This window comes from Neopelma chrysocephalum, unplaced genomic scaffold, assembly GCF_003984885.1.
Source record: "Neopelma chrysocephalum unplaced genomic scaffold, ASM398488v2 Primary Assembly neopelma1_68, whole genome shotgun sequence".
NCBI classification, from domain to species: domain Eukaryota; kingdom Metazoa; phylum Chordata; class Aves; order Passeriformes; family Pipridae; genus Neopelma; species Neopelma chrysocephalum.
This window is the reverse complement of record NW_020897727.1, coordinates 9,664,124-9,691,121: the sequence shown is the minus strand read 5'-3', so window position 1 is coordinate 9,691,121 and position 26,998 is coordinate 9,664,124. Positions and strand designations below refer to the sequence as shown.

Genomic DNA, 26,998 nt, shown 5'->3' with positions numbered 1-26,998 from the left:
ATTCTGAAGTGCACTTAGAGAAGTGAGGCATCTGAAAGTTCACCACCTGCTCCCTCATGGCCCAGGCCCAGTAACACTCATTTTTACACAAACCCATAGGGAAAGCAGCACAATCCACGGGATTTCTAATAAAAGCCTACCTAGAATGGCATCAACAAAACAAAGGTGTTTAGGGACATTTCTTAAACAAGGCACTTCAGAGAGCTGAAGAATCCTGAGAAACAGAAAGGAGTGAACAGAAGTAATCACAGGCTAAAAATCTTGGGTTTCTCTCACACGGAACCTATATTTAAATCTCCAACCACATTTAGCTTTCTCTTACCTAAATTTACACCAACAGCAAATCTTTCAGTGCAAAAGAGAAAAATTTGACTCAACGGGACCCATTCTGTAGGAAATATTCTGACACATGGGTGTGATTAACAGAGGAGGTGTCACACAATGAAATCTTGGCCCTGGCAGTGAGGAGCAACTCACTGAAGAGAAGAGGGGGCTGAAGTGAGTCCCAGCTCACAAACCACGCTCAGCTGGGACCAAACAAGAAGTTACCCACCAGGAGTTTATGAAATAATATGTCCTTTTAAAAACCATTAGAAAACAATTCTCAGCTCAGGTGAAAGGCCATTTTTCTACAATACCTCCATTCTATACAGATTTTGATTAGGTTTGATTTATGGTGCAATTGTTCTAAAACAGACTCAAGATGTCTTTCTTTCAAGGGACTTTTTTGCTCGAGCTTCTGTAGACTGTAACAATGTCACTGACCACAGAAAAATGATTAATATATTTGTTATGTTGATGTATATGATATCCTCTTGTCCTGCTTTGCTCTGATTGAAGTCACGTAAACCAAAGTAGTCGTAGAACTGAAAACGGGTTTCTAGATTTTGCTGACAACATGTTGAGGTACTGACAGGCTGGGATAACCATGAGGATGCAGTGATGTACACTGAATGCACCCAGTGAAAAGAAAAAAAGTGATATTTGAAGTGATTAAATTGCAATCAAATAGCATAAGCTGGCTAGAATTTCCCCTCCGACAAAGAACAGCCAAGTCCCAAAAACTCTCTGAGCACCAACAAAACGCTGCCCAACAGAAAATACTTTGCAAACTTTCAGTGTTATCATTCTGAGTATATTAAAATGATATATAATTGATGTCAGTATTAACAGTGCCCAAACTTTTTAAGTCTCTGGAAATCAATGAGGTTTGTACAAGTAGGGGGATGATATTGCCACGGCATGCATGTCGAATTGTTTGCTTTTCTTTATCCACAGATCATGAAGGAAGTTCGGAGAGCATTGTGCAATGCATCAGCTGATGACAGTAAACTCTTACTTCTCAGCGCAGTGGGAAGTGTTTTCTGTAGTGGCCTAGATTACTCATATTTAATTGGCAGGTTATCCAATGACAGAAGAAAGGAAAGCACTAGGATTGCAGAAGCTATAAGGTGACCCAAGCTTACCTATGATCTCTAAATTATGAAATGCAGTGTGTGATTATAAAGATATTTATCAGGTCCAAAAAATGTTGTATATTGAAGTGTTGATTGCATTCTAATTACAGTCCTACAAATTGGTTTAGTAAGAAGAAACTTGGACCTTTCCTTATTAGAAAAGAAAGCACATTTATTCCAGTGCTAATATCCGTAGGGATTTATTTTATTCAAATTCTCTGTATTTAATATTTCAATCATTTCTCCAAATTCAAATACAACTTTGTTGTTGTTTTTCCAAATTTGCCATTGACTCATTTAATGTTCTAAAGTGGTTCCTGAAAGGCAGATACTTTACTTGTTTTAATGTTCATCATTTTAAATGAATTTCAGTCCAAATGGGAATCCATGGTTTACTCATGCTCTGTTGAAATAGCAGTCTGCCACTGTATTTCAGAACCTTATTAAAAGGGTCTCCACTCTTTTTCTTAAAATTTAAATTACTTCATATATATGTAAATGTAGTTTTATTTTTGTAACTAAAATGTGACTTTCCTCATATATATCACATTACCTTAATAGAAACCCAGGGTTTATGACATGCAGTCTGCAAATCAATCTGCACAACACATCACCAAATATTCCATTATCCACAAGGTAGATCTTCCAGTATAAATCAACATTATTCCACTAAGGCCAATAGTATTTCATGTACCAGGAGAGGGTTTGGTCCCTTTTTTTTTCCCCATTTCCTACAATATTCTTCTGAGAACTTTAAAACTTTATGTGGCAATTCTATAAAGGAATATTAAAGAATTTGTTTTACAACAGATATTTTGGATATATTGGTATAACATTATATATATATATTAACATAATAATAACATAACATATTAACCACCAGTTATCTTGGTTGTATCTACTGCAGATCACTTTGGATTCTTGGTTTAAGTATTTTGAAATTCTCAAAGCAGTAATTATTTTGAAAGAATTTTAAATGTTCTTCTTAAATGTAATCAATTATGATGTATTTTTAAGACCCTAGATATACTTGAATATTATGTGGTGATACTTTAAAAAAGAGAAGCCCTTTGGAGAACACATCCTGATTTTATTTTTTAAAGTGAGGGGGTTTTAACAATGCAGAAAAAAAAACAAAAGTGAAGAAGAAAATCACTATTCTTGTTTGAAAACACAGGCACACTCACAGTCTCCCAGAAGATACAAATATTATTTTTGTAAATACTGTGTAGTTAGGTATTGTTATATATGTCTACATTTCTCTGCACACATCTAATACCCAGGTATACTTATCAATTCAACATTTAAATGAGTAGAAGCCAGGCTGTGATCCTCAGTTTTTCCATCCTTGGACTCCCAGGACACTCTTGAAATCCTGGTACAATGTTCTGCTCCCCGTCAAGAATGTCGGCTTTGGGCCCACTGAAAAGAGATTTTTATTGTACTTGTGGAAACAATGCCCTACGTTTTCCATTTAGCACTCTCTGTGCTTTCTGTGAACAAAGGACTCAACTCATGGAAAATACACTGTAATAAGAGAAGAGAAAAAAGTCCATGGCTTTGCCAGTGGTTTGGATGTCCCGAAACACCCCAACAGATCTGTGCCTCCACTGCTTCACAGTGAGTTAGAGTCGTGTCAGAATGGAACTGAAATCTCAATTACCACGTGTTTCCACTCTCCAAAGTGTGGCTCACACACCAATCCCAGGTTCCCAAGCTGAAGTTTAAATCCCCATCCCAGGAGTGGTCCATTCATTCCTCCCGTGTCCTCACCTCCCCACCGTCGGGGTTTGCAGCCCACGGACGTGCGGCCCTGCAGCTCCTCCCAGGCGCTGCTCATGGATCCTTCAGCCTGAGCTGCCACATCCACACGTGTGTCCTGGAGCAGGGAAAAACCAGCCAGCCAGGCCTGCAGAGCCCTGGAATGGACAGGCTCACTGGAAGGCATTCCCAGCTCCCGTGGTCAGTTGGGCACCAATACCCGGGACACAACATTCTGGGGGTGCTCCGAGGAAAACAGACAAGGACAACTTTGCTCACTCAGCTTCTTTATGGCCCTGGATGTATTTAGGAGCCCTGACCTGCAGCGGAGCCCTGCAAAGAACAGAGGTGTCTGAGCATCCCAAATCGTATTCCATAGTCAACTTCCCGGATATCTTCTGGCAAAACCAAAAGCCTTCTGTATGTGACACTTTTTCCTGTCTTTCAGCCTCTGACTCTACTCTGCAAGAACATTTACCATTTTAAATCCTTTTCAAAGACTGCTTTGAATTGAAACAAGGATCTTGTAGCCCAGAAGCTCCATGAGTGAACTTATGGATTGGAAACATGGAATCGTGCCGGGTTCAGGGCACAGTGACAGCTCACTGGAACAAGTAACGTACCAAAGAGGGACACAGATCACTGGAGTGCTGTCACTGCAACTTCTCTAGACCAAATGCAGGCATTTGCTCCCCTCATAATCTCCCAATATTGCAGCCTTCCTGTAGGTGGCATGTTCCATACCCATGCATTGTACCCCCCTTTGTGCTCCCCATCCTTCCCTCATGACAGACGCTCGTTGTGCCTTCTCAGTGTCCTGTTCCACTCTCCCCATCTCCAGGTCCTCCCTTCCTTGCTCACTCATGTGAAGTCTTCCTTCAGCCCTTGCCCTACATTAATATGTTCTGCTTTGTTCTTCCTCCCCATTATCTGTTTCCCCTCCATATCCCTAACTGCTTTTCCATATTCACTTCCAGTCGCATTTATCACCATGATTCCTGCTTTTCTCCATAACACTGGTTTTATCTGCCTCCACTTGGTCCTCAGATCTACTGCCACCATTTATCCTTAGTGTGCTTTCTTTTTACCTGCCATTCATCACATCCCTGTTCCCAGTCCTGCTTGGAAGGCTTACTTGCTTAACTGCTGAGGTTCTCAAAATTCTGGAATTAATGAGGTGCAGTGATCCACAGTCATTACTCAACCATAAACAACGGAAGAAATAATGAGATAAGGGAACAGCATTGTTTCTGCAACAAAAATGAGCCACAACTCTCCTTATCCCTGCTCTCCTTTAGAAAGAAATGGTCTTGAACAGACAAAACCAATGTTCCGTATTTCCCTCTCTTTGTCTTGACACCGATCTCCTGGTTTATTACTCACTGTGTGAACAGAGCTGCATCAATCAATTCTCTATTTTTCCATGGTCAAAAATTAACTCCTTACTAGACAGCCTGAAAGCCAGAACGTATTCATTGAAAATATAACTCTGGGTCGCCTCAGACTCTTTGTTCTCATTTAAAATACAGCCAGTGCCCTTCAGCCCAGTCCCCACATGGGCTCTCCAGCCTGCAAAGCCCACCTGTTCTCAGGTACAGAATTCTGGCTCCTTTTGACCTCAGTGGGAGACCTGCAACTCATCCAAGGGCACATCTGACAAAGTGTTCTTTCCTAAAATGTCTCAGCAAAGGTGCACTCTGGATCTAATAAATACCCAGTGCAGGAACAGAATCTCCCTTTTGGTTGGAATTTGATTTATACAGGTCTCTTCTCTAAAGTAACTGAGCATCTCGTTTGCCTCCCTATACCTGCTGTGCACTGAGCTGCTGAAGCCCATAATTTGCCCACAATTACACTCATGCTTTTCCCTAATTGCTGTAAAGGCTGTTCCATTCAACAGATGCCTTTCCACAGTTGCTGGTAGGTAACTTATTTAAAGTTACCTCATTGCACAGAATTTAACATATCCAAGTTCGTTCATCCAGATGAATCCAGTGACATTTACTTCCCCATTATTTCTCATCCTTCACATTTACTGGTGTGGGCAGGCAAAGGCATCTCCTTTGTTATAACTTTGCTGAAGACATTTGCAATGAAGACACAACAGATCACTTGCCTAATCCTTTCCCTGTTCAAGCATTTCTCTTCTCTGGCTCCCCTTTGCTCCTCTTGTTCTTTCTGCTGGTGTGCCATAAACATTCACTGTCTCCCAGTCCACTGATGGGACTTGCAGGAACCTCTGACACAGGATCATGAGGGAACTTCTCAAAAAAAAAAAATATCCAGCAATCCACCTGTGAGTTTCCTGTCTTCTACATTTCACCATCAGCCACAGGAGCCACCAGCCACTGAGGAGCAAACCAAGAAGCGCCGTGTGTAAAAACTGCTGAGTTACTGGTCCAGAAGGAAAACTAAACCCAACCAAACCTTTCTGCAAAAAGTACAACAGTCAGGGCAGTCCACTTCATCAGTTCATATACAACATACACCAAACTATGCAAATCCCAGGTACTCAGAAAGATTAAATAGCAAACTAGAAAGTATCTTGCAATTCTGACCTCATAAAACTGGGCCATGGCATTTAGTGTGTTCATCTGTGGTTCTAATTTGTTTTCAGATTAAGTACTTTAAACTTGGGTATTTATCTAAGTCTTAACTTCTGAATTCAAGATCTCTCTTTTATTTTTTTTTTATTTTAGGGATTTTGTAAAAGCTTTTATTCAGTTTAAGAAGCCAATTGTGGTTGCTATCAACGGCCCTGCTCTTGGGTTAGGAGCCTCTATTTTACCACTCTGTGATATCGTTTGGGCAAGTGAGAAGGCTTGGTTTCAGACACCATATGCAACAATCCGACTCACTCCAGCTGGCTGCTCATCATACACATTCCCACAAATTCTGGGTGTTGCACTGGTAAGGTTTTCCACCTCGAATTGCTGAAGAACCTTTCATAAATTCCTGTTCTTCTTTCTCTCTTTGAAAAGTAAACCAGAAAACAGCAGTTTTCTCTTAATTGTTGTGAATGGAAATGAAATCTGTGGAAAGTTCATCTAACCCCTACCAATTTCATACCACAAAGTGACCTCAGAATCCAATATACTACACGTGATGTAGACAAGAAAGATTGGACACAGGTTGAAAAAATGAAGATTGTCGACGTCACGGTAGAAAAGTGAAGAAATACATTAGCAGAATAATCTCTCAGAGTCATTGCCTTGTGCTGTGTTAGGATTGGGCAGTAACACAGCCAGATCCTGCTCTCTGCTCTCTAAAGATAACCCATAATGATTCCAGTAAAACTGCTTTACAGATTTACCGTTCATGCCAGCACAGTTCTCTTAAATGAAACCCATGCTGTGCTCTGGCCACCTGCACACCCCTTAAATAGCTACTGAAACTCCTTCTAAAGTATTTTGCAGTATGGAAAGATAGGGGGAGAACATTTGTAAATTTGATTGTAAAAATAGCAGGCAAGTATGAAAAAAAATGGAAGGGAATTATAACCCAATCTTTTTGGTTTCACAGGCAAATGAAATGTTGTTCTGTGGGAGAAAGCTGACAGCACAGGAAGCCTGCAGCAGAGGACTGGTGTCACAAGTGTTCTGGCCAACAACATTTAGCCAAGAAGTGATGCTACGGGTGAAAGAAATGGCATCCTGCAGTGCAGTGGTAAGAAATCCAACTCCTCTGTGATTAAATGACATTTCCCAGAGGTAAGGTGTGCTCCCAAGGCTCACGTGGTGGGCCCTCAGTTTCCACAACAAGAAGGGTACCATCAAGAAACCTGGAGAGGGATCAGGGAGCTCGTGGGGTTTCTCATTTCTCAGGGGCAGAGAGGGTTTTTCCTTTCCCCATGTTTACATTTATTCAGTAGGAGTGGAACCTCCTTACCCCAGATTTTGAAGGGGGATTTTAGCACAGGCTTCCTTCATGAAGGTGGAGGAGTCTGAAACTCCACAACTGTCCAGGGAAATCTCTGTAGGCCCTGTAAGAGAATAGATTTGCCTTTCCCACTGTCCTGGCCTGCCCTGTTTCAGCTGAGTCTGCCTTCTTTTCTGCACCTGCACAGTTCCTGCTGCAGCCCGTCCTCCCCAGCTCCCCAGAAGGGTAGGATAGTGCCAGCTGAGCTCTGCTGTGAAGGAGAGGTGAGATCCAGACAAGAGGGGTTTGAACACAGTCTGCTCACAGTGTACTATAACTTTCCTTTTGTGTACGCAAAAAATTGCAAGAAAATCCTTTCCTATTTTTACATCCTAGGGGTTTTTTTCCCTTCAGGCAGATACACTACTATTCTGGGCATATCCTTGTTTAAAATACATGCAGTGAAGGAAGTGATACTGCCTGCAATAAAACTGCACTAATTAAAGTGCAAATTGTTACAGTTTCTCGTTATATTTCCTATGCCTGAAAGTGTCTTAACATCCCTCAGTTTCATTTAAAAGATCTGTTGTAAAAGGAGGTAGAGACACAGGAGATTTTTAATTAAATGAAGTGTAGATTAGATCTCACAGAAGACACTGAGAATGAAACTCTGGAAATGTAGCACAAGTTGATTTGATGATGCTGATATAAAGTGTATTATATGAGTTGGGAAGACCTCTGGGCCTTTTCCTTCCTTTCTTCACTGCTCTTGGCTGTCAGTGAAAAAAGAAAGCCCAGTGCTAAGTTGTGGACAAAGATAAGAGTTAAACCTGTCAAAGACTAGATTTACTCTCAGATCCTAAATGCAGATCAGGCTGAAGTCACAAATACAGGTAACAGGATGAGCTCATCCAAGTTCACTGGGGATACTTGTTAACAAACAGACCAAAAAATACACAGGTCCCCCCTTGATTTGCTGTTAACACCATTTACTTGAGTGAAAGAGAAACACTATTTTGGACTAGCAGTGCTGTAACCTAGAACAGAACTGGGCTTAGCATCAGGGTTTTGACAAAGCTGAGTGAAGAGTGTGCATCTCCCTTACCATAAAACACTGTATTAGTTTACATTAGATCTTCCCTCCAAAAATCAGTACTGTAGGAATTATTAGTGGTTTTGTTTGACTAGTTGAATTGCTTGTGAGATACATACTGGTGGTGTATATTTGAGAACAAATTTTAAAGGAATCAATCTGGATATGCTTAAAAACGGGTCTGGGAAAAATGAGCTGAACTATGGGAGCAACCACGGACCTGCTGTTTGTGCCTTTCAAAACTTGCAGGAATTAATAAGGCTTTGTGATTGGGCTTTCCTGTGCAAAAACCTTGGGTGATTTGTTCTGACCACTCTTATCTGCCAATTTAACTCCAGAACACAGTCAGAGGGTGCTTGTTTTGCTCAACGTCATCTTTTATAAAACATTTCACTTTTATAAAAATATAAGCAAATAGACTTAAAAAGGGATTTGCAGTAAGGGACCTTTCCTATTGATTTCTGGTTTGACAAGGAAATAATACATGAGGGAAAATTGTTAAACGTGACAGACATCCACCTTTGGGTTTCCAACCCGTTTAACAAACCCCACAGGCCACCTTTCCAGCAAGCAGCCAGTATATCATGGCTCACATTTTCATTTCAGCAGGAGGGAGTTCTGCTCCTTCTAGTGCTTCATGGCAGACCTTCAATAAACTAAGGTACTTCAGAATCCCTCATTCCTTTAAAAACATTGGCACTAACCCCTCACCCTCAGACATCCTTAATTCTTAAAGATGCCGACTGTCAGCAAGGGGAGTTGTGGCTATAAATCAAATCTAATTTCTGTGCCCAAAGGAGTTACTTAGATGGTAAAGCAGAGTCAGTAGTGTAAAAATGCTGGTCAGGCCATTATCCATAAAAATTTTTCAGATTTTAAAAATAAAACACTGAGTCGTGTTTTGGCTTTAGGTGTTGGAAGAGTCCAAATGCCTCGTGCGGAGCTTCCTGAAATCCGGACTTGAAGATGTGAACGAGAAGGAGTGTCAGATGTTAAAACAGCTGTGGAGTTCTTCCAAAGGACTGGATTCATTATTCAGCTACTTGCAGGACAAAATTTATGAAGTGTGATGTCTTGGCCTAACTCAAAGAGTTGTGAACAGAGTCCACCCTGACGTGTTTGAGAGGCAGAGGCGATGCATCCCTGAGGAATTTGTGACAGTGTATCCCAGTTCCTGTGCTGGTGTGGGTTTCCTTGTGAGCTACAGCTGCCGTAGCTGGTTTGATTTTGTGTAACCAGGGAGGTGTTCAGTGCACATGATCTCTGCAGAGGCTGCATCTTTCCCATTGCTCATCCAGACACAACTATACATTCCATGTGCTCAGAAGCACCACTGGAGCCCAGTAAGGCTCACCCACCTGGAAGGGTTTATTTTGTCTGTCCTTCTTAACTTATTCTTGCTGTTGCCACACACCTGGGCTGACACAGAGGGCTCAGGCTAAAATCTTGGGTCACCACGATCTCCTGTAGACCCAAACACCATATTTTAGAAATATGTTAATTATTTTTTTGAAAAGTTCTAACAGTGTAATGGAAAAAATCTGATAATTTATATGTATAATATGTAAAGTTAGTTTACGAAAACTACTAGGGTTTTTTTTTTCTTCGATGAATTTATTTAACTTATTTATTTTGTGTTCATATTCAGCTGTTTATTGATCACAGATCTTATTTTCATACTTCCCTTGACTGAATTAATGGCATCACATGAGAATGCAAACACATTTTTAGCAGCAAACTGAGTAGAAAAATAAAGAATATATAGAAACCCCACAGAATGCTGTGGGCAGTAAACGAAACAGCCACGTGCGTGCTCCTCTATGTGTAAAATTGTACAAAAAAAATGTATGAAACAGATTCTTTTGCCAGGGTTAAGAGAAAAAAAAAGTGGATTCTGAAGCAGTGAGTCCCCCTTAAGTCTCTCTTCACTTTCTGCCTTCTTGAGGAGCACTGAAGGGCTCACCAACAAGATGCTTTATTTAAGTTTACTGTTCCTGTTATCCGGTGTCAGTAACAGGGTGAGTGGTGCCGGTCCATGGCATCGTACTGTTTTTCAGGTTTCAACATCCCTTTTGGTCTGAAGTCTAAAAGCAAATCCTTATGAGCCTTAGTCTAGCTGCCTGATTCCTCAGGTGTGAGATAATTTCTGCTCTGGAGGCCTTTGGGTGTGGGCCAGCAGTTTATACAAGGTGCTAGGCATTGACCCGAGCGGAGGGAGAGGTTTGCTTTTGCTTTCCCCAGCTCTCCACATCTGGCCACAACCCCCCCACCTGGTCCAACTTACGGCTCTCCATAAAAAGCAGTCCCCGGGAAACGAGGAAAATCCAATCTGCTCTTTTAGAATGTGATCCCAGTACTGTTCAGTGCCACTGACTGACTTCTGAACACTGGATCTCTCTCCGTTCTTTCCTGCCAGGGAGGTAGTTCCTGTGGAAAGGACACGAGCCTGCTCTGAGACTTCACCTGCCATTTCACTACGCCCAAATTAAAACCTCTTGAAGCAGAAGCTTTGCACATTTGTTTGCTTTGTAATTTGTGCACTTGCTCCCCATCCTTGAGCTCGGTGACTTTTTATGGTTTAAACCTCTGCAAATGAGGCTGCTCAGCTTTGTCCCTCTTAGTTATTTCCATGAAAAGTTTCAACAAAGCCTTTGTAAAGGTAACAAACAGGTGATTACAGTAAATAGGAGCCTTCAACACATTAATGTAACATTTCTTTTGCCACAAATAATTAGAAGTGCTGTTTCTATGGCCTAATTGTACCACTGAATTTTACCCTGAGGGCAGAGGTTCTCCCGGAAATTCTTCACGAAAAAGACAGAATCTGGTTTCTAATTAGCCTGTTTTTAAATGTTTTTAAATAGAAGCTCATCGAAACAAGCAGCTTATTTTTAAATGGCTGGAAGAGAACTCTTTCAGGAACTGTTTGAAGCGAGAGATGCACCCCTTGTTTGATACCAACACTGGCTTTTGGCCGTGCCCTGCCAGTTTGGATCCAGGCCATGGGACCCCAGGGCAGGTGTCCTTGGGAGTCACCTGGAAAAGAGAGGGATCCCCCTTTGGTGGAAAACCACTCCCACACCCCTGTTTGCACAATCAGGCCTCCAGAAAACAAAGCAATGGAAAGCCCCACGATTCCTTGATTTCCTTCCGTTCCTTTCTTCCCGTCCAGAGAGCCATAACTCCCAGTCACGTGTCAGCAGGAGAGGAGGAGCTTGATTTCAATCCTGTGCTTAGGTTTTGTAGGTAAATCCAGCAGGATTGCTCAGCAATGGGGAGGAACGAGGGCCGAGTGAGATTTGGGAACAGAGGAGAATCTTAGGTTGTTCCATCTTTGAAACTGCACCATTTCATCTGAATTTTCAGATATCTGTATCTTAGCATTTTTTATGACGAAGGAATGGTTGAAATACATTTTCTATAATTATTTTTCCATTAAAGCAAGCGCTAACCATAGTTAACATTTTTAATTATTCATATCTATACAGTTACAATCTAGTTTTCACGGAATCTATTTTCCCTTCAAAAAAAAGAGTAATAACAATGTTGAAAACTTCTTTTCCAGTATTTAAATATCAGAATCGGAATTTTCTCTTGTGTTTCTGTCCTTACTAGGTATTCAGATATCTAGATGTACTGTACATATTAGTCTGGGTACCTTTACTAATATTCACAGTATTTAAGATGAAAAATGCAATTTGTTGTTTAAGTATGTTATTTTATTCTTGTGTAAATTGTTTTGTACAATCTTTAAAAATCTACAGTTTTGCATTTGTAGATATTAAAGGTAAGCAATTTATTTTGTGTTGTCCTGCATGTATATTTTTGCTGTAGATAAGTGTTGCTTAGTTTACTATTTCAGTACATTTCTGTTTAAATAAATAAGCTTACAAACTTTAATACAGTATATATTTTCAGAATATAAACTTTTATATTTCTGTGGTAGGTTAGGGTATGCGTTTTAGGCAATCTTTTTCACTACTATGAACTGTTCTTTTAATCTATAATATAATGGTTTTGTGCCAATAGTTTTTAATTAGAATGAAATGCTCTTTTAACGTTAGGGATGAACAGACAATTTTGGTTGGGGTTTGTTTTATTTTGGTTTTTTGGGTATTTTTTTATTATTTTGCCAGCCTTTACAGTTTTAAATATAATTTATAAATGTATTGCATTTGTGAATAAGCCTTACCATTAGGTACAAGAAATCTTTAAAGCTGCATAATTGCTTATGTAGCACTAAGGACTTCCCCAAATTATTGCTGTAAGAAAGTTAGCAAATCAGAGTACAGGGCCTTAAGTTTTTCTTGTGAAAAGGATAATACGGGTTGTTTCTCTTGAACAACAGAGGCAGATTGTCAGCATGGGCTTTGTTATATATAAACTGTGCATTTGTGCTCCCAACCATGGTAGTTTAATCTCAGGCTTTGTGTGGCTGGGTCTATAAAAGTCAAATCTGGCTAAAGCCAGCGCTCTTTAGGAGACACTAAAGAAGTTTACATAAGAGACTTATAGACAATCTTATCATAGTACATTTGGGTACTCGGTATCCTCGATGTGTTCTCTGTGTCTGCCCAATTAACCGTATGTTTTAAGCCATATTAAATCTCTTTACTGCTATTTTAAATACTCCACTGAAAGTCATTCACTAGAGCTCGCTTACTCACACACAGGATTTCGATTTTTAGCGAATAAAAATGTGTTTATGCCTTCCATAAAAAAAAACAAAGGACCAAAGAACTGCATTATTCTGACAAAGCATTTAGTTCCTTCGCCGGTGAACTGGTTTGACATTTGTACTGAAAAAATCAAAGAGTCTCTTTCTGCTACAAACATCCTCATCCATGTCAGGTGTAAGGGGGAAAGGTGTATCCACTGATAGATTGGAAAGGGGTGATGTTCAGCTGGGATGGCAAGTCTATTGGTAAGGCTTATTACCAAACCTCTGAGATGAAGCAAAGAACCAAAAATTCCACGAGTTATGTCAATGTAAATTTATTTTCAGAACTTGCACAAATAATTAATTGTAGAACTTTGCAAATTAGGCCCTTAAGTTATTTTGTCAGAATGCCATGGAACAGACTAAAACAGTTTCTAATATTTGTAACAATGAGTACATATTATAATATTATAAGGGTACAGGCACCCCTATATCACAGTGTTGTAAATATTTTCTGAAACTGGTACAGTACTGAGGGACTTGTATCTTCTGATATATCAAATATTGACTGTCTAGATCAAATTGTACACAATTTATTTGTTGATGGTCCTGTAACTAGTGTATGGACACATTTCTGGGTGCCTTAGAAGTTGTATTTTTCATGTGTGTTAATATGCAGTATTTATACATTGTGAGAAGCTGCTTTGAATAAAAACATTGAAACTTCATTTCAATGCAGTTGATTTTCAGTTTGGCATAATCAGAATGGTGAGTGGTGAGTGGTGGCCATTCCAGATGATAATGCTGTTCATGGGCTGTGCCTTTTCCAAGAGAGCAGGAACAGCAGGCTTTTTAAAAGACAATTATTTTTCCAAAGGACAAAAACCCTAAAAGACACTGCAGTAAGAACTCTCTGAAGTCAATCATAGTCCATCTCATTTATCATTTCTTGATCCAAATCCAAGAAAGCCTTGATCATATCCAAGAAGACCACCCAGAACTGTCTTATAAATGCACTTCTAGGACACCTTCCCCATTCTCACTTCCACTGTTGGACACGTGCACATCACCTAAAGCACATCTGCCCACAACCAGCTGCTGAGGGCAGGATTTTGGCTCCACAGGAGGGAATTTGCTATTGAAGAAATATCTGCCAAGGGAGGCCAAGATTCAGCCCAGACCCAGGGTGAAGGTGGATCACCCTCTGGTCCCTGTGCATGGACACTGATGGGATTCCTGCTATGGGCCTCGTGTGTACCAGGGGATCCTTTGGCTGTAGCATCTGGGAATGCTGTTTCCAACCATGATTAGAAGGGTAACTGTAAATGGCTTCTGCCTGGGGCAGAAAAGGAAGGATATTTGGACAGGGAGCCAGTGTTTGACAAACCACCTGTACAACGAGGTCTGAGAAAATTACCTACACTTGATTCAAGGGACAACAGTTATGGTCTAGGAATTGTGTTGGTTGGCTTTAAACTGAGAGACACTGTTAGTAAAAACCATAGGCAGCTATTTAGAGCAGAGGATTGAGCAATTTAGTCTTGCTTCACTATCAACAAATCCAATTATTTATTACGGTGACTCTTGTCAGGAATTAACTTATCGTGGCTTCCACTGGACTGTGAGCAATGTGCACATGATGAACAGGGTGTGACACCTTTCCTAACCCTTGTAGTGAGAACTTTGGGTCTTAACACAGATTGCCAACATGTGAGTTTTATTTGGAATAACTCATTTTTAAAAGAAAGCAAAAATTCTTTAAAATTAAAAACTCCGTCCAAATATTTTGGGGGAGTCAAGGGTTTTTTAATGCCAGTCCTTGTTGCAGTAAATTAATACACAAACATATTACATGGAAGAGGAACCAATTAAGAACATATAAAGGCCTACAAATTTAAACAAACAAAAGGCCTGTCTAGGAATGGCATGGATAAATTGCAGGTATTAATCCCACTTAAGGTATAAAAAGAACTCAAACGGGTCAAAGCTCCACGTAAACTAAGACATGGCATTGAATCCTGTTGGAATAACAGAAACAACATTGCATATGGGAAGAACAAGGAGAGGTTCTGAGAGAAATGCACAGCAAATGAAAGCATGTGAGAGAACCAGAAGGACCCCATTTCACAGACTGGGGGAGTTCAAAGCAAATCAAGTGTCAGAAGTTGGACTGGGGACAGTTTGGTTGAGAAGGGAAAAGTCAGGGTGAGATTCTGGATGTGACGGCAGGAATTCACCTCTCCTCGGTGTCTTGTTTTTTATGAAACCCCCTCAGAAGTAAAATTTAATCAAACATAACGCACCTCTGATGCCTGATTTAACCTCAAAACCGATCTCCAGTCATAGCACGGAGACTTTCAGATTCCAAGGAAAGCCAGACTAACAGCCCCCTCTAGAATTCAAACCACTTGAATTGTTCTAGCACCATTTTGCTTTAATTTATACTCTTTCCTTGGCTTTACAAAATTTGCTCATTATAAATGTATAATAAAAAACAGAACTGTTAAAAACTGTTAAATTGCAATTATTAAGCCCATGTGGCTTCACACGATGATTTTCTTCTGGGACTGTCAAAAGTTCTGTGGGACAAAGAAGAACTTTTCATTTTGAGAAAAGGAAACAGTGTATAAGTTAAACTGCATCACCTTTCCTTTAGCACTTCCAGACACTGGTGTCACTTGAACAAATCCACTGGATCTAAGTCAAAAGCCACCAGCACCAATGGAAATCCTCCTCCTGACTTCACCTGCTTCTAGATCAGCCCCTGTGGCTGACAGATACCACAACAAAGTCCTTCACAGTAATAGTAGAGGGAATATTTGTAGCCATCTCTTCAAAAGATAATGTGGCTCTGATAAGAAAGGCATAATTAGCATTGGAGGAAGGATTCCATATCCTTAGTTCAAAATTTAACAGCAGTGTCTGAAATTTTGTATAAATGTCAGTATTTTCAGTGTTACTGCTGACTCTTGTTAGTAGAAATACTTGCTCTGCTGTGCTTTAACCTTCCTCAACTCTTCAGTCACGTTTATCAGGTGTGTAACACAGCATCTGTGAAACTCATTTTATACATTGGTCAGAGACAGAAATATGTTGGGGAACAACTGTAAAGAGAAGGGGGAAAATGCTCTTTGCAACTTCAAGTCATGTTTGAAACGGGGGCTGCTGAACTGCTGCTTTCTCCTGAGATGAGAGATAAAAAGCTGCTTCTAACATTAGAGTTTCTAGAATGAAGACTGTTTTAAATGCTAAGCAGCAATCTTGACTTGTTAGGACTGAGTTAATTACTATCATCTAGAAATAAGTTCTTCACAGTCATCCAGCAAGGTTTCTGATGTGTCTGTAAGGAAGTGGTACAATTTCTATGACTCAAAAAAGATCAGCCATTCCCCACTGCTGCCCTTCCAGCCACCCAGGTCTGCCACACGCTGCCCACCAGGCTCTGGGGGATTCAATTCCTACAAGAGGTTCACTAAAAGGATAAAGGAATTCACAAAAAGCTCTTCCCATGGATAATTATTCAAGATCTGCATTATTTTAGCCTCTCACTTGTTTAGTTTGTATGCAGCTGCAGCAAGTCGGTTGTCAGGGGCTCAGACTCTGGCAAACAATCCTCTTCAAGTCCAGTTTTTGTCCATTAGGCTCATAATGAGCAACAACCCCAAACTCCTGCCAGCTGCACTGCCAAGGGATGCCCTCTTGGTCCAAGGGCAAAGGGCAAAGTGTGGCTTTGCTGGTTGGCAGCAGCGTCCCACTGGTTGGAGTGTGGAGCTGGCAACTGCTTGACTCCGATCCTCCCTTTATTTCTAAAAGCAAGCCTTAATAATGTCTTTTTTCCTGCCATAATGACCTGCCATCACTCCTTTGCACAGGGCTGCTCCTGGAATGATGTCCAAAGCCATGTCATTTATGAACTATAAAGCAACCTACAAGTTCCTCATGCCCATGACCATCCGAGAACAGCACCGGATGTGGTGGTGGAACACCCACCCCATCCCCATCCCCATCCCCATCCTCATCCCCATTCCTATTCCCATTCCCATTCCCCTTCCCAGGCTGAGCCTGCCTTCACCAGACCAGAAAAACAGGATGTATTATTCTTCAGGTATTTACATGTAACAGGAAGAAACAGCCTTATTTCCCTGGATGTTAATGTGATGCCAGTTGGAAAGGAATATCCCAAAGCACGTTAGACCTGGTAGGATTCATCTTCCATACATGTCTGTGACTAGTCAGGACACCAAGACACTGTCCCTCTCTAAAGGAGGGTTTTTAAACAAATGCATTTTGTCTAAAAACATACTGAACAATTAAACTGAGTAGGCTGCTCTAGAGCTGATTTGAAAGGCTCAAACTTTTCCCAACCGTTTCAAGTCTGAGAAAATCCACCCGCTCTCCATTTGTGATTCAAGCCCTTGGTAAACACACTCCACAACTGCACCATGGCTGGGTGCCAACGAAATGGTGAGTCAGCAGGCAGGGGAGGGAATCAAGTGTCAAGAATGCATTTAACCCTCACTCAGAGAACACTTTTATTGCCCAGCAGAACAAAACCACGCCATAAAATGCAAAAAATTACTGGAAGTTTTTTCCTCCATTAACGAAGGCAACTATTGCAATTTTCTTCCAACTTTATAGGAGCTCTCAGGTTTGAAATTAGGACAAATGCTAAAGAAAACAGCAAACTGATGAGAAAGAGGTTCATGAACACATATCTGTGCAGTCCTGTGATCCCTACTCTGACAAAAATCCCAGTGATAATCCTGGGAAGGCTGAGTGCTGAAGGGTTTCATGAGAGCATTAGAATCAATAATACTAAATACTCACACGGATATAAAAAGGAGTACATTTTCCTAATGAAAATACAGTTCAACTCGTGTGTCCTATTCCCAAAGGAGTATCTGTGCATGCTGCTGTGCTTCACAGTGTTCTTTGGGGAGCGTTTGATGAAATCACGAGATTTCCTAAATCATTTTTAAATTAATCCCTCTTAAGAAATTCCCCACTGAAGCATCACTTTGCATGCTCACTCTAGATACTCCATTCAAGAAGAAAAAAAAAAGCATAAAAAGATTGAGGATTAAAAAAAAAAATAAAGGAATATTTGAAAGAGGGCCCACTCTTCCACCTGAAGGTTTGAACACTCATTTACAAGGTGGTTAAACACTGCCAAACCAGAATGACAGCATTTTATACCTACCTTCTTACTCTTCACAGGTGTAAATAACCACATTGGACACCTGTGGAGGAGGGGAAAGGAGCAGGAGGAAAAAGACTCCAGTTGTTACCTTCAGAGTGTTAGTTGAGGGTCATTACAGACGAGCTGTGAATTTCCAGCTCACCCCCATTGGGGAACAGATCCCATTTCCAGTGAAAGGCTGAGGACAGGCAGCTCAGCCTGTGAACACCCACACAAAGGAAGAGTTTTGTCACAATTCTTGCCCCACTGAGCTCCATGGCCTGAGCCACCTTCTCCAGGAACTCGACTCAACAGCCAGGACCATCCATTTAAAGTTGGATTGTCCTGCCCTGGTTAAAGCTGGGCTGTGAAACGGCACAGAGCAGGATTAGTTTGTACACACATCTAACATGTCCAGGGTGGGAATGCTCACAGCAAGGTTCCCTGCACAGATCTTGGGAAGTCCTTTCTCCCATCTAAAAACCCTCACAAAGCCTGAGCCTGAAGTTTAGACAAAACCATCACCTGTGGCATGAAGAGACAAGCCCTGCCAAGCAAGGCCTGCTGGAGTGGTTGGAAAGACTTTCCCCCCAGCCTTCAGCCCTGCCTTTCTCCCAGCTGTTGGCAGCTGGGGCAGGGGCTGCATCTTGGACAGGCACAGGTGAACCAAAGGAGATACATTTGAGCTGATTTTGAGCTCAAACAGCTGACAAAAATATAGGACATTGAAAGATGGCAATGTCCCACCGAGGAACACAGCAGCAAGAAGGAGATCATCTCTTCAAATACCACCTTCCCCCCATCATGACTTTACGGACTGGAAACACAGACTGACCAAAGCATAACGAGATGGGAAACTCATGTTACTCACTGGGAAGGATTCTGTCACTCCTGGAGAGAACCAAGTCCTGCTGAACTTCAGTTCTGAAAGCAAATTCCCCATCTATTCTGCTCGATTCCTCCATCTGAGGTTCCTAAAGAAAGAGGAATGGGAAAGACCGTCAGCTTGCAGCTTATGGAGGAAAATCACGACACATCTTTCCTGTATGCAAAAGGCTCTAAGTGATCTTCCATCATTATCACACCACTAATTCCCAGAAATCCTGCAGAGCTCCAGAACTCTCCAGAGCGCTGTTTCATGTACCCAGCACTCCTCCATCAAAAACTGTCTTTAAAAAATAAACTAATAAATTCCAGTTACAAATGGAAATTTCTTTGTCCGTTCTTGCGCTCCCAAACCCAAACACCTCTTTGGTTTTCTCTGTGGACATCCCTGGGAAACGTGAGATCCACAGGTCATTCCAGTTCAAATGCTTGGAACCTACTGAACCCATCAGGAGAGTAAGAGACCAAACAAAATGACACATGCAGTGGCACTACAAGACTAATACAATTGTTGATTAAGTAGCAGAAAAATCTGAACACTTTACAGCTTGGTGGCCTGTTGTATGAAGGTCCTTCACCTAAGAATGTGAGTTATTGTGGAGAATTTTATTTATATAGTCTGTTCGATTTTTATGCAGAAAGCATTAGCAGAGACTGTTTCAAATAATTTCAGATCCTCAGCACTAAATAAGTGGCTCACTTTCAAGAACCAACCAAGAAAAAACATTCCACAGAATGTCATCTATTCCTTTAGAAAGGGAGTTGTATTTCATCAGCATGGATGCTTAAGTGGAATAAGGCTCAGTATGGGGACTGTTTTCAGCAATAGTTGTTAATTAAGTAGTAAAGTACTAATAAAATGTTTAGGCAGGTTGCATTTAAATAAGACTATAATGATATGTAATTACTCAAAAAGAGTGCCAAAACCATTCTGCAATAGACTGTGTTCAGTTTTCATGCACTGCCCAAATCCATTTGAAAACAGAAAGGATTCCAATGTCCACTGTACAGTGGCCAGGGCACAGGCAAGCTGGGAAACTTCTGCTCTCAGCCACAGAGGAGGACCTTTATTTAAAAGCAAACTCTTAAGTTTCTCGAACAGAAGCTACAGAAATTAAAAGAAAATATTCTTAACACATACAGGAACAAATAAACACAGAGCAGCAGCAAGGCCAGGAGCTCTTCTGCACGGTCCTCATGAAAATCCACCAGGAAAACAAGGAAGAGCCTGTGAGGAAGCACAATCCTCCCTGAACTCCCCACGGGGGCCACAGCAGGAACCTGGCCCAGCAGGACACCCCCTTCTGAAGGAAACTTGGGGCAAAAGGTACCAAAATGTTCTGCTGCAGCCAGGTCTGGGGAGAGAGGTGCAATTCTCTGCTCTGGGTCAGCAAAAAGTGCAGGAGGCAAAAGGGACTTGGAAGAGTTTCAAGCAAAGGAAGATGCAAATATTTAAAACTGAAAAATGTGTCAGCGGAGATAAAGGCTCAGCAGAAAAAAATAAGGATGAAGTTGAAATGCACAAAACTGACACCATAGCAGAAATTAAATAAAAGTATGGGGGAGAGAAATGTTTATATCTTAGATACAATTTATATTATTATCTCTAGAAGATAAAAACCAGTGCCACTAAGTATGGAGAAATTTTGATTTTCTAAAGGCTCCTTTTACTGATGACAGTAGTTCTTCACCTGTGGTATAAATGCAGTAAGTAGCTGACAGTCTAATAAGTCCCAAACTTGCTTGCAGAATCTTTATATTCTTTATAAATCTTTCTATTCCTCAATAATAGCCATTGGTGTCTTTTAGGCTAATTAACAACAGGCTGCTGCCAACATGGTCCTGTTTGTTTTTAAATCAAATCAAAATAACATTCCTGTGATTACTGTGAGGACAAATAGTTTATAAATGTACATCATAATTCTGAAAATTTTAATTTTACTTTACAGGCCCTTCCAACTTAAACTACTTTATGATTTGCAAACTAACATGGTACATCTCTGCACCACCAAACCCATTTCCTGAATCCTGTTGAAAACAAACCTTCATATCACCTTGCAAAAAGCAGAGGTAGGATTTGCAGAAACTTGGATTATTTTTGCCTACGTATGACTTGCAGATGATCTACAAAAACACTAAACCACAGGCTTGGTTTTTAAATTAAAGCAGCTGACCACAGGTTACACACATGAAAATAACTATCTTTTTAAAACAGGAAGAAGGTCTTGTTCATTTGACAAGAATGGTACGTTTTTTTAGAGATTCCAATCTTACAACTAGAAAAATAGGTCATCTTCAACTGATATAAAAAGATTTATAACCAACCAAGAACAAAAATCCAAACCCACAGGCTCAGAGTGAGGTTCTCACCCTGTAAGTCAATTAATGCTCTAAAATATCCTCATTTCTGCTCTGCAAGACCTCACAATTTTCACTGTGGAAAAGCTGTGCTTTGAGCATTAAGGAAGATGACATTTATATTATGGGAGTTAGAAATGCAGTGGGTTAATGTTCTACTTTGTGAGCACATTACCAAGAAAGAACCTTCCCTTGGCACAAAAGACACTTTTTTTCCTTTGCATTCAGAAAGCTGATTTCCCCATGTAACTGAGTCATCAAGGAGACTGAGCAGCACCAGCCAAGAAATAAAGATTATGGCATCTGCTGCTGCTCCTTTCTGCCCTTGCTTTGGCTCAAACCCCTTTGTGCTCAGCCACCACACTCCCTCCAGGATTCCTCCTGTCCAACGTGCACAGAGGTTTGGGCTCCAGATGTGATGATCCACTTGCTGTGGGTCACACAAACCTTAAGATTCAGACATTGCAATGCCAGACAATACAAGATCTGAATTAATAATATGTAGAATTAGAGCACAGACTCAGGCCATCATTTGATATTAATATACCAAATATTGGTATTATTTGATTTGCTAAATTTGTCACCAGACAGGCCCCTAGAATCCAGAAGTTCATTTTCTGAAGAACTCTCTGTTATATTTTTAGGAGAATGATGTCTTCCTTTATTTCATGTGGTATTATATACCCAGTGCTTAGCTACAGAGCAGGATGTTACATGCTGTCAGCTTAGAGCAGTGTCAGTTCAATTCAAGGAACCTTCCCAGACTGATTAGTAAATAACACTAAGTCATGTAATTAAAACAAAACCAAAACAGTGGGAGCGCTGTGATACTGCATTGTCACTGTAATCTGACAGAGGTTTGGGATATTTATAGCCACAGTCAGAGGTCAGACACGCTGCTCGTTTGTGTAAAATACAGCCGAGCAAAAAGGAAAACTTCTCCCACTTAAGAATTCCTAAAACTGAGCAGAGAGTTGGCAAATTCACCCATTCCAGTGTGGCAGCACAGTGGCCAGAACCCCAAATCCTTTTCCCTTTTTCTTTCCCAGTCTTGGATGTTGGTGCTAAAGGACTTGGCACTGTTAGGTCACGTGTTAAGGTTGGACTCCATGGTCTTAAAGGTCTTTTCCAGCCTAAATGATCCTATGGTTCTATTACAACAGAGATAAGATCCTAAACCCAGATTTGTCCTCGTTGCCAAGATGCTGTGGGAACACAGACAAAGACAGTTCCTGCCCAAGAAGGAGGAAAATTCCCCATCAGAAATGCAGCTATAAATACAGATACATGGAAATTTAATATTGGGCTTGCTGTACTAAAATCAATAAGAGATTTTTCACCAACTGGAATGGAAATAGGATCAAGCCCAGAGATGGGAGATGTGCCAGCTTTGCTCAGCAGCCTCTGCCCAGGCCTTGCACAGTGTCATTTATTACAATCAGCACATCAGAGGGAGGTCTTCAGGATCAATACAAGGCAGAAAGAGACACAGTAAGTTTGTATGAGATGTAAAAATGGGGTTTGAAGCTGGGGATCAAGAGACAATGAGACAAAAGACAAGCAGAAAGAAGCACAGGTTGGCAGCTGCTACAAATCATTACAAGTCCAAGAGAACTGTGAAACATCTCCCTGAAAACAGGGCTTAGAAACCAACAGGGTAAAGCACAAGGAATGAAGAGGTTGAAAATGGGGTTTTACTCCAAGAAAAGAGGATGGCTGAGTGCTTTTTTTTTAATATAAAGGTAATTAGGAGAAATAAAATGTTTCTCTCAAAATTGAGACTTGGAATTACTCAATGGATTTGTTGTCAGTGAAAGGCTTTTGGTGAGAGAGCTTTTAGTGATGTGAAGGGAAGCAGGAACCAGCCTGAACACGAGGGACGGGGTAATGGACTGATTAATTTACACAGTATTTTGAAGCCTGTAAACAACAATTGTTAAAATAAGCCCAGAAATTTAGAAATGCTGAGCATTGAGTGTTCTCAGAGTGCACAGTGACATTAGTAGGCAAAGGAGCCGTTTGTGGCCATCACATGATTGATTTTCACGTTCATTTTCACGAACAGCGTTTGATTCAAAAAATATAAAGATACTTCCACTGTGACCGACAGCAAGACAAATGAATTAGGGGCTGCAAGCCAAAGAGCCTATTTTATCTCAAAAGAAGGGCTGCTTACTCATCTCTAGTCAACAGCCCCTTTTAAACACACTGAAAGTAATTTTAAAACCCCAAGGAATGATGGAATTTAAATGATTTGTGAGGGTGGAAGACTGAGAGGTTTTGCTACATGACCAGTTATTTACCAGAAAAATATCAGATGCTCTATTGCATTGTTTAATCATATTTATGGGAAATTTATTTTTTGCCCCAGTGAAACTCCAGCCAATAGAGCTGAGCTCAGACACATCACAGCAGGTCCAATTTGCTCTTCTCGTGGTCACGAGCACATTTCTGAATGAATCAGAACATTCAAATCATTCCAGTGAATCAGTTGGTCCTTCCAAAGAAGTTCAGATGGATTCCAATGAATCAGCCAACTCACAGAGAGGAAACAAGTGACAGGTTAAGGTGGTGGGTTTAGCTGTGGGAGATCCAGGTTGAATCCTCTGCTCCAGCAAAACGTGATGTGACCTGTGAACTGCTTCTGGTCTCAGCCTGCAAAGACAGTCAGGCACTTTCCACTGCAATTCCCCAAACCAGACTGAATCCATGAAGCCCCCAACTCCACCAGCAGTTTCCTCTTCTATCCAAATTATCACACTAAACCCCAAAACTGTGCTCAACTGTTCAAGTCAAGAGAGAGACAATAAAACTATAAGCTTTCTAAAAAGCTCAGAATCAGAGGGGAATGGAGATATATTTTTGTTCTATACATGCACATCACTCCACTCTTGTGTTAAATATCTTTTTCTGAGATATTAAAGTTCCTCTGAAAAACAAACAACATCCCACGGACCAACCCATTCATCCATCCATGAGAGAAACTCAAATTTCCTGCTCCACAGTTCAGAAAATGCAAAATAAAGTGACTAAGAAATTAGTCACTGAACAAGTCTATTTGTAAATAAATTATACATACTGCATGAGTGGTGTCTACAAATCTCTCCTTGGAAAGGGCTTCACTCTATGGACTGAGAACAGATGCAATCCAGGCTCATTTCCACAGGTCAGGATTAGAGCCTTGGACCTCCTGCTGAAATCGCAGACATCTGACCCTGAGCAGAGACCAGGCAGATCCTCTACAGGGAATCTACCAAGGATATAAAGAACAAAATATTAAAAGGAAAATGAAGTCCCCAAAGTCCTTTACTCTAAAGTCAGATCCTCTCTGTGGATGTGGGTGAACCTCAGCATTGAGCTCCAATACAAGGCACGGAGCTGCAAGGGAGCACAAATTTCCATCTGGGCACAACTCCAATTTTATATTAATAAACTGGCTCTTTTTGGTAAACAGAATCAATATCCTGTTTAAAAGTGATTCTCAGAAGAGCAGGAAATTAGAAAATATTAGTATTAAATTAATCAAACTTCTCTTCATGAAATATTGTTACTGCTAATGGATAAGTTTATTTTTTGGTTTTTTCAGTGTATATACACACACATATTGAAAATGTTACCCTAAACATGTGAACTATGTGCCCATCTGAGATATACAAAACCTCCACATTTCCTTCTTACTAATGGTGGCTCCATGAACACTAAATAAATGCAATTTGTACTTTCAGAGACCATGAATTTTAAATATGATACAATTTTTCAGGTTGAATCACACAGAATAAGTTTCTTTTTGCTCTTTAGCATTTCTCAACAACATTGGATGTGCCTCTAAGAGTAAGAGGAGGGGAAAAAACATTCAGGGCAGCAGAGATTTCCTAAAACATTTTATTTTATTAGTGGTGAACCAAGTGCCCATTTCCCTGTCCTTGTCAGGAGCCATCAGTTCCATCACTGGAGGCACTTTGGTCCTTGGCTGGCATTTTTACATAGCTCAGGAATTTCTAAGCTCTCTACAGTTCTTCTTTTCCAGAAGGGTAAAAACAGTTCCCAGTTTAGAAGAAATGTATCCAGGACAGAAAGAGGCCTCCCTGGGGAAAGAGCAATGAAAGCAGGGACAAGGAGAGGAAGGGCACAAGAGTGAAAGGGGGGGAGGTTTTGGGGAACAAAATGTCCAAAAAGATCAGTAATGTGGTTTGGCTTGGAACCCTGATGAATATTAAATGCACTCAGAAATTATTAGATGGTCTGAATGTGGATAAAGAACATGGACAGAAGAGAGGAAAAGAAAGATTTTGTAGTCTTTCTCAAAATCTAAAATTATACAGAGTCTTCTTCTAAGATGAGAAAAAAAATCTGCTGAAAATAAATTAGTTTATAAAACAGGCTGACCGTGCAAGTCTAAATTTAACTATAGCATTCATTACCACACTTTAAAACACATCACACCCAGGGAAGGTTGGTTATTTACTCCACCCAGATCATTCTAGATCTCAAAGCTTTGCTTCCTTGCTGCTATTTTAACTTTTGAACTGAAGAGTTTTTTTGGTATAACCTGGGAGGGAAGTTCCACTCGAGAAGAAAACACCTGGAAATATCAACTGCAGAAACCAAACACCGTCTCAAGAATCCCTTGCAAGACTGAAGTGGTGTTTTATTTACTGAGCCTTTTCCCTTTTGTGCCTGCACAGTCATGAACAGTAAGTTTTTATGAGGTCTCCTGGAAGCCCAGGGGGAGAGTTCATTGGGAAGCCTTTGAAGCAAAAAGTCAACACTTTTAACTGTGAGTGTGCAAGATCAGCTGTGAACCCCCATGTCCTGCCCTGCAGTGTCCTGGGAGTGGGAGAGAGCTCTGACAGTTCATTGAATTCCTCATTTATCCCAACATCCACTTGGGCTTTTATTACAACGTACAGAATTCACTCAGGGCAAAGAAAGTAAAGCCACTCAACATTTCTACCCTTCCACTAACATACTTCAACAGCTTCACATCATCCCTCTACTCTCTGTTCACCTTTAAAAGGTTTAGGTGTTCATACCATCCAAACTGGAGATTTTATGTCCTCAAAACCGGGCACATGAATCTCTTGAGTTCTAGTTTTCAGCTCCCAACTTACACACACAAGTAAAAATGCCCACAAATTAAAATATGAGGACTAGAGCTGCTCAGCTGTACTTGTATATTTAGCAAGTGCACAAGTAAAGGCAGTTTGTTCCAGAAAAGGGAAACATAAACTACAGGCTCTCCCTTGAACATCCTGCAAATGAAACCACAGATCAGGGACAAGTTTCTCTCCTCTTGGGTTCTACCTTTCATAAGTGTTTTAAAATAAACACTGAACAGTAATTGCTTAATGCACTTTAAATATGCCTTTGAGATGCTCCGTGGACAACTGCAGAAAGTCACTAGTGCCACCATGTACTCAATACATTTCAAATATTGACTTCCACTAAAATATCAGTATTTTCTATTGTTACCTCTGTCAGCAATAATAGCCAAAGAATATTTGTATTAAAAAAAATTCCCTCCTCTGTGTCACTGAATAAGACTTCAATACAGCTCTTCAATCAGTGCAATACAATGGCCACAGAGACACTGTTGTTTTTTTTTTCTACAATCACAACCTCCAGTAAAACCCTTGAATGGGTAGAGACCTTGTTAAATACTAAAATGTCAGGATGCCTCATTATTTTTATGCACTGAAGAAAGTAAAGGGATATAAATACAGCCAAAGGTTAAACCAAACTGTCCT

General features: G+C 40.6%; 1 protein-coding gene and 1 long non-coding RNA gene across 8 annotated transcripts in view; one reads left to right on the top strand and one right to left on the bottom strand.

The window, feature by feature from the left end:
* The window catches only part of CDYL2 (chromodomain Y like 2), a 33,947-nt gene extending 20,390 nt beyond the window's left edge, over nucleotides 1-13,557 (top strand). For both annotated transcript variants that reach the window (XM_027685233.1, XM_027685232.1), the window contains exons 4-7: nucleotides 1,279-1,451; nucleotides 5,918-6,128; nucleotides 6,741-6,884; nucleotides 9,081-13,557. In XM_027685233.1, the coding sequence (XP_027541034.1) occupies nucleotides 1,279-1,451; nucleotides 5,918-6,128; nucleotides 6,741-6,884; nucleotides 9,081-9,239 (687 nt within the window). In that variant the 3' untranslated portion in view covers nucleotides 9,240-13,557. The remainder of the gene's footprint in view (nucleotides 1-1,278; nucleotides 1,452-5,917; nucleotides 6,129-6,740; nucleotides 6,885-9,080) is intronic.
* The window catches only part of LOC113968577, a 78,126-nt gene that overhangs the window by 28,059 nt on the left and 23,069 nt on the right, over nucleotides 1-26,998 (bottom strand). For all 6 annotated transcript variants that reach the window (XR_003534568.1, XR_003534572.1, XR_003534571.1 and 3 more), the window contains exon 2: nucleotides 18,880-18,982. This is a non-coding gene — a long non-coding RNA (uncharacterized LOC113968577). The remainder of the gene's footprint in view (nucleotides 1-18,879; nucleotides 18,983-26,998) is intronic.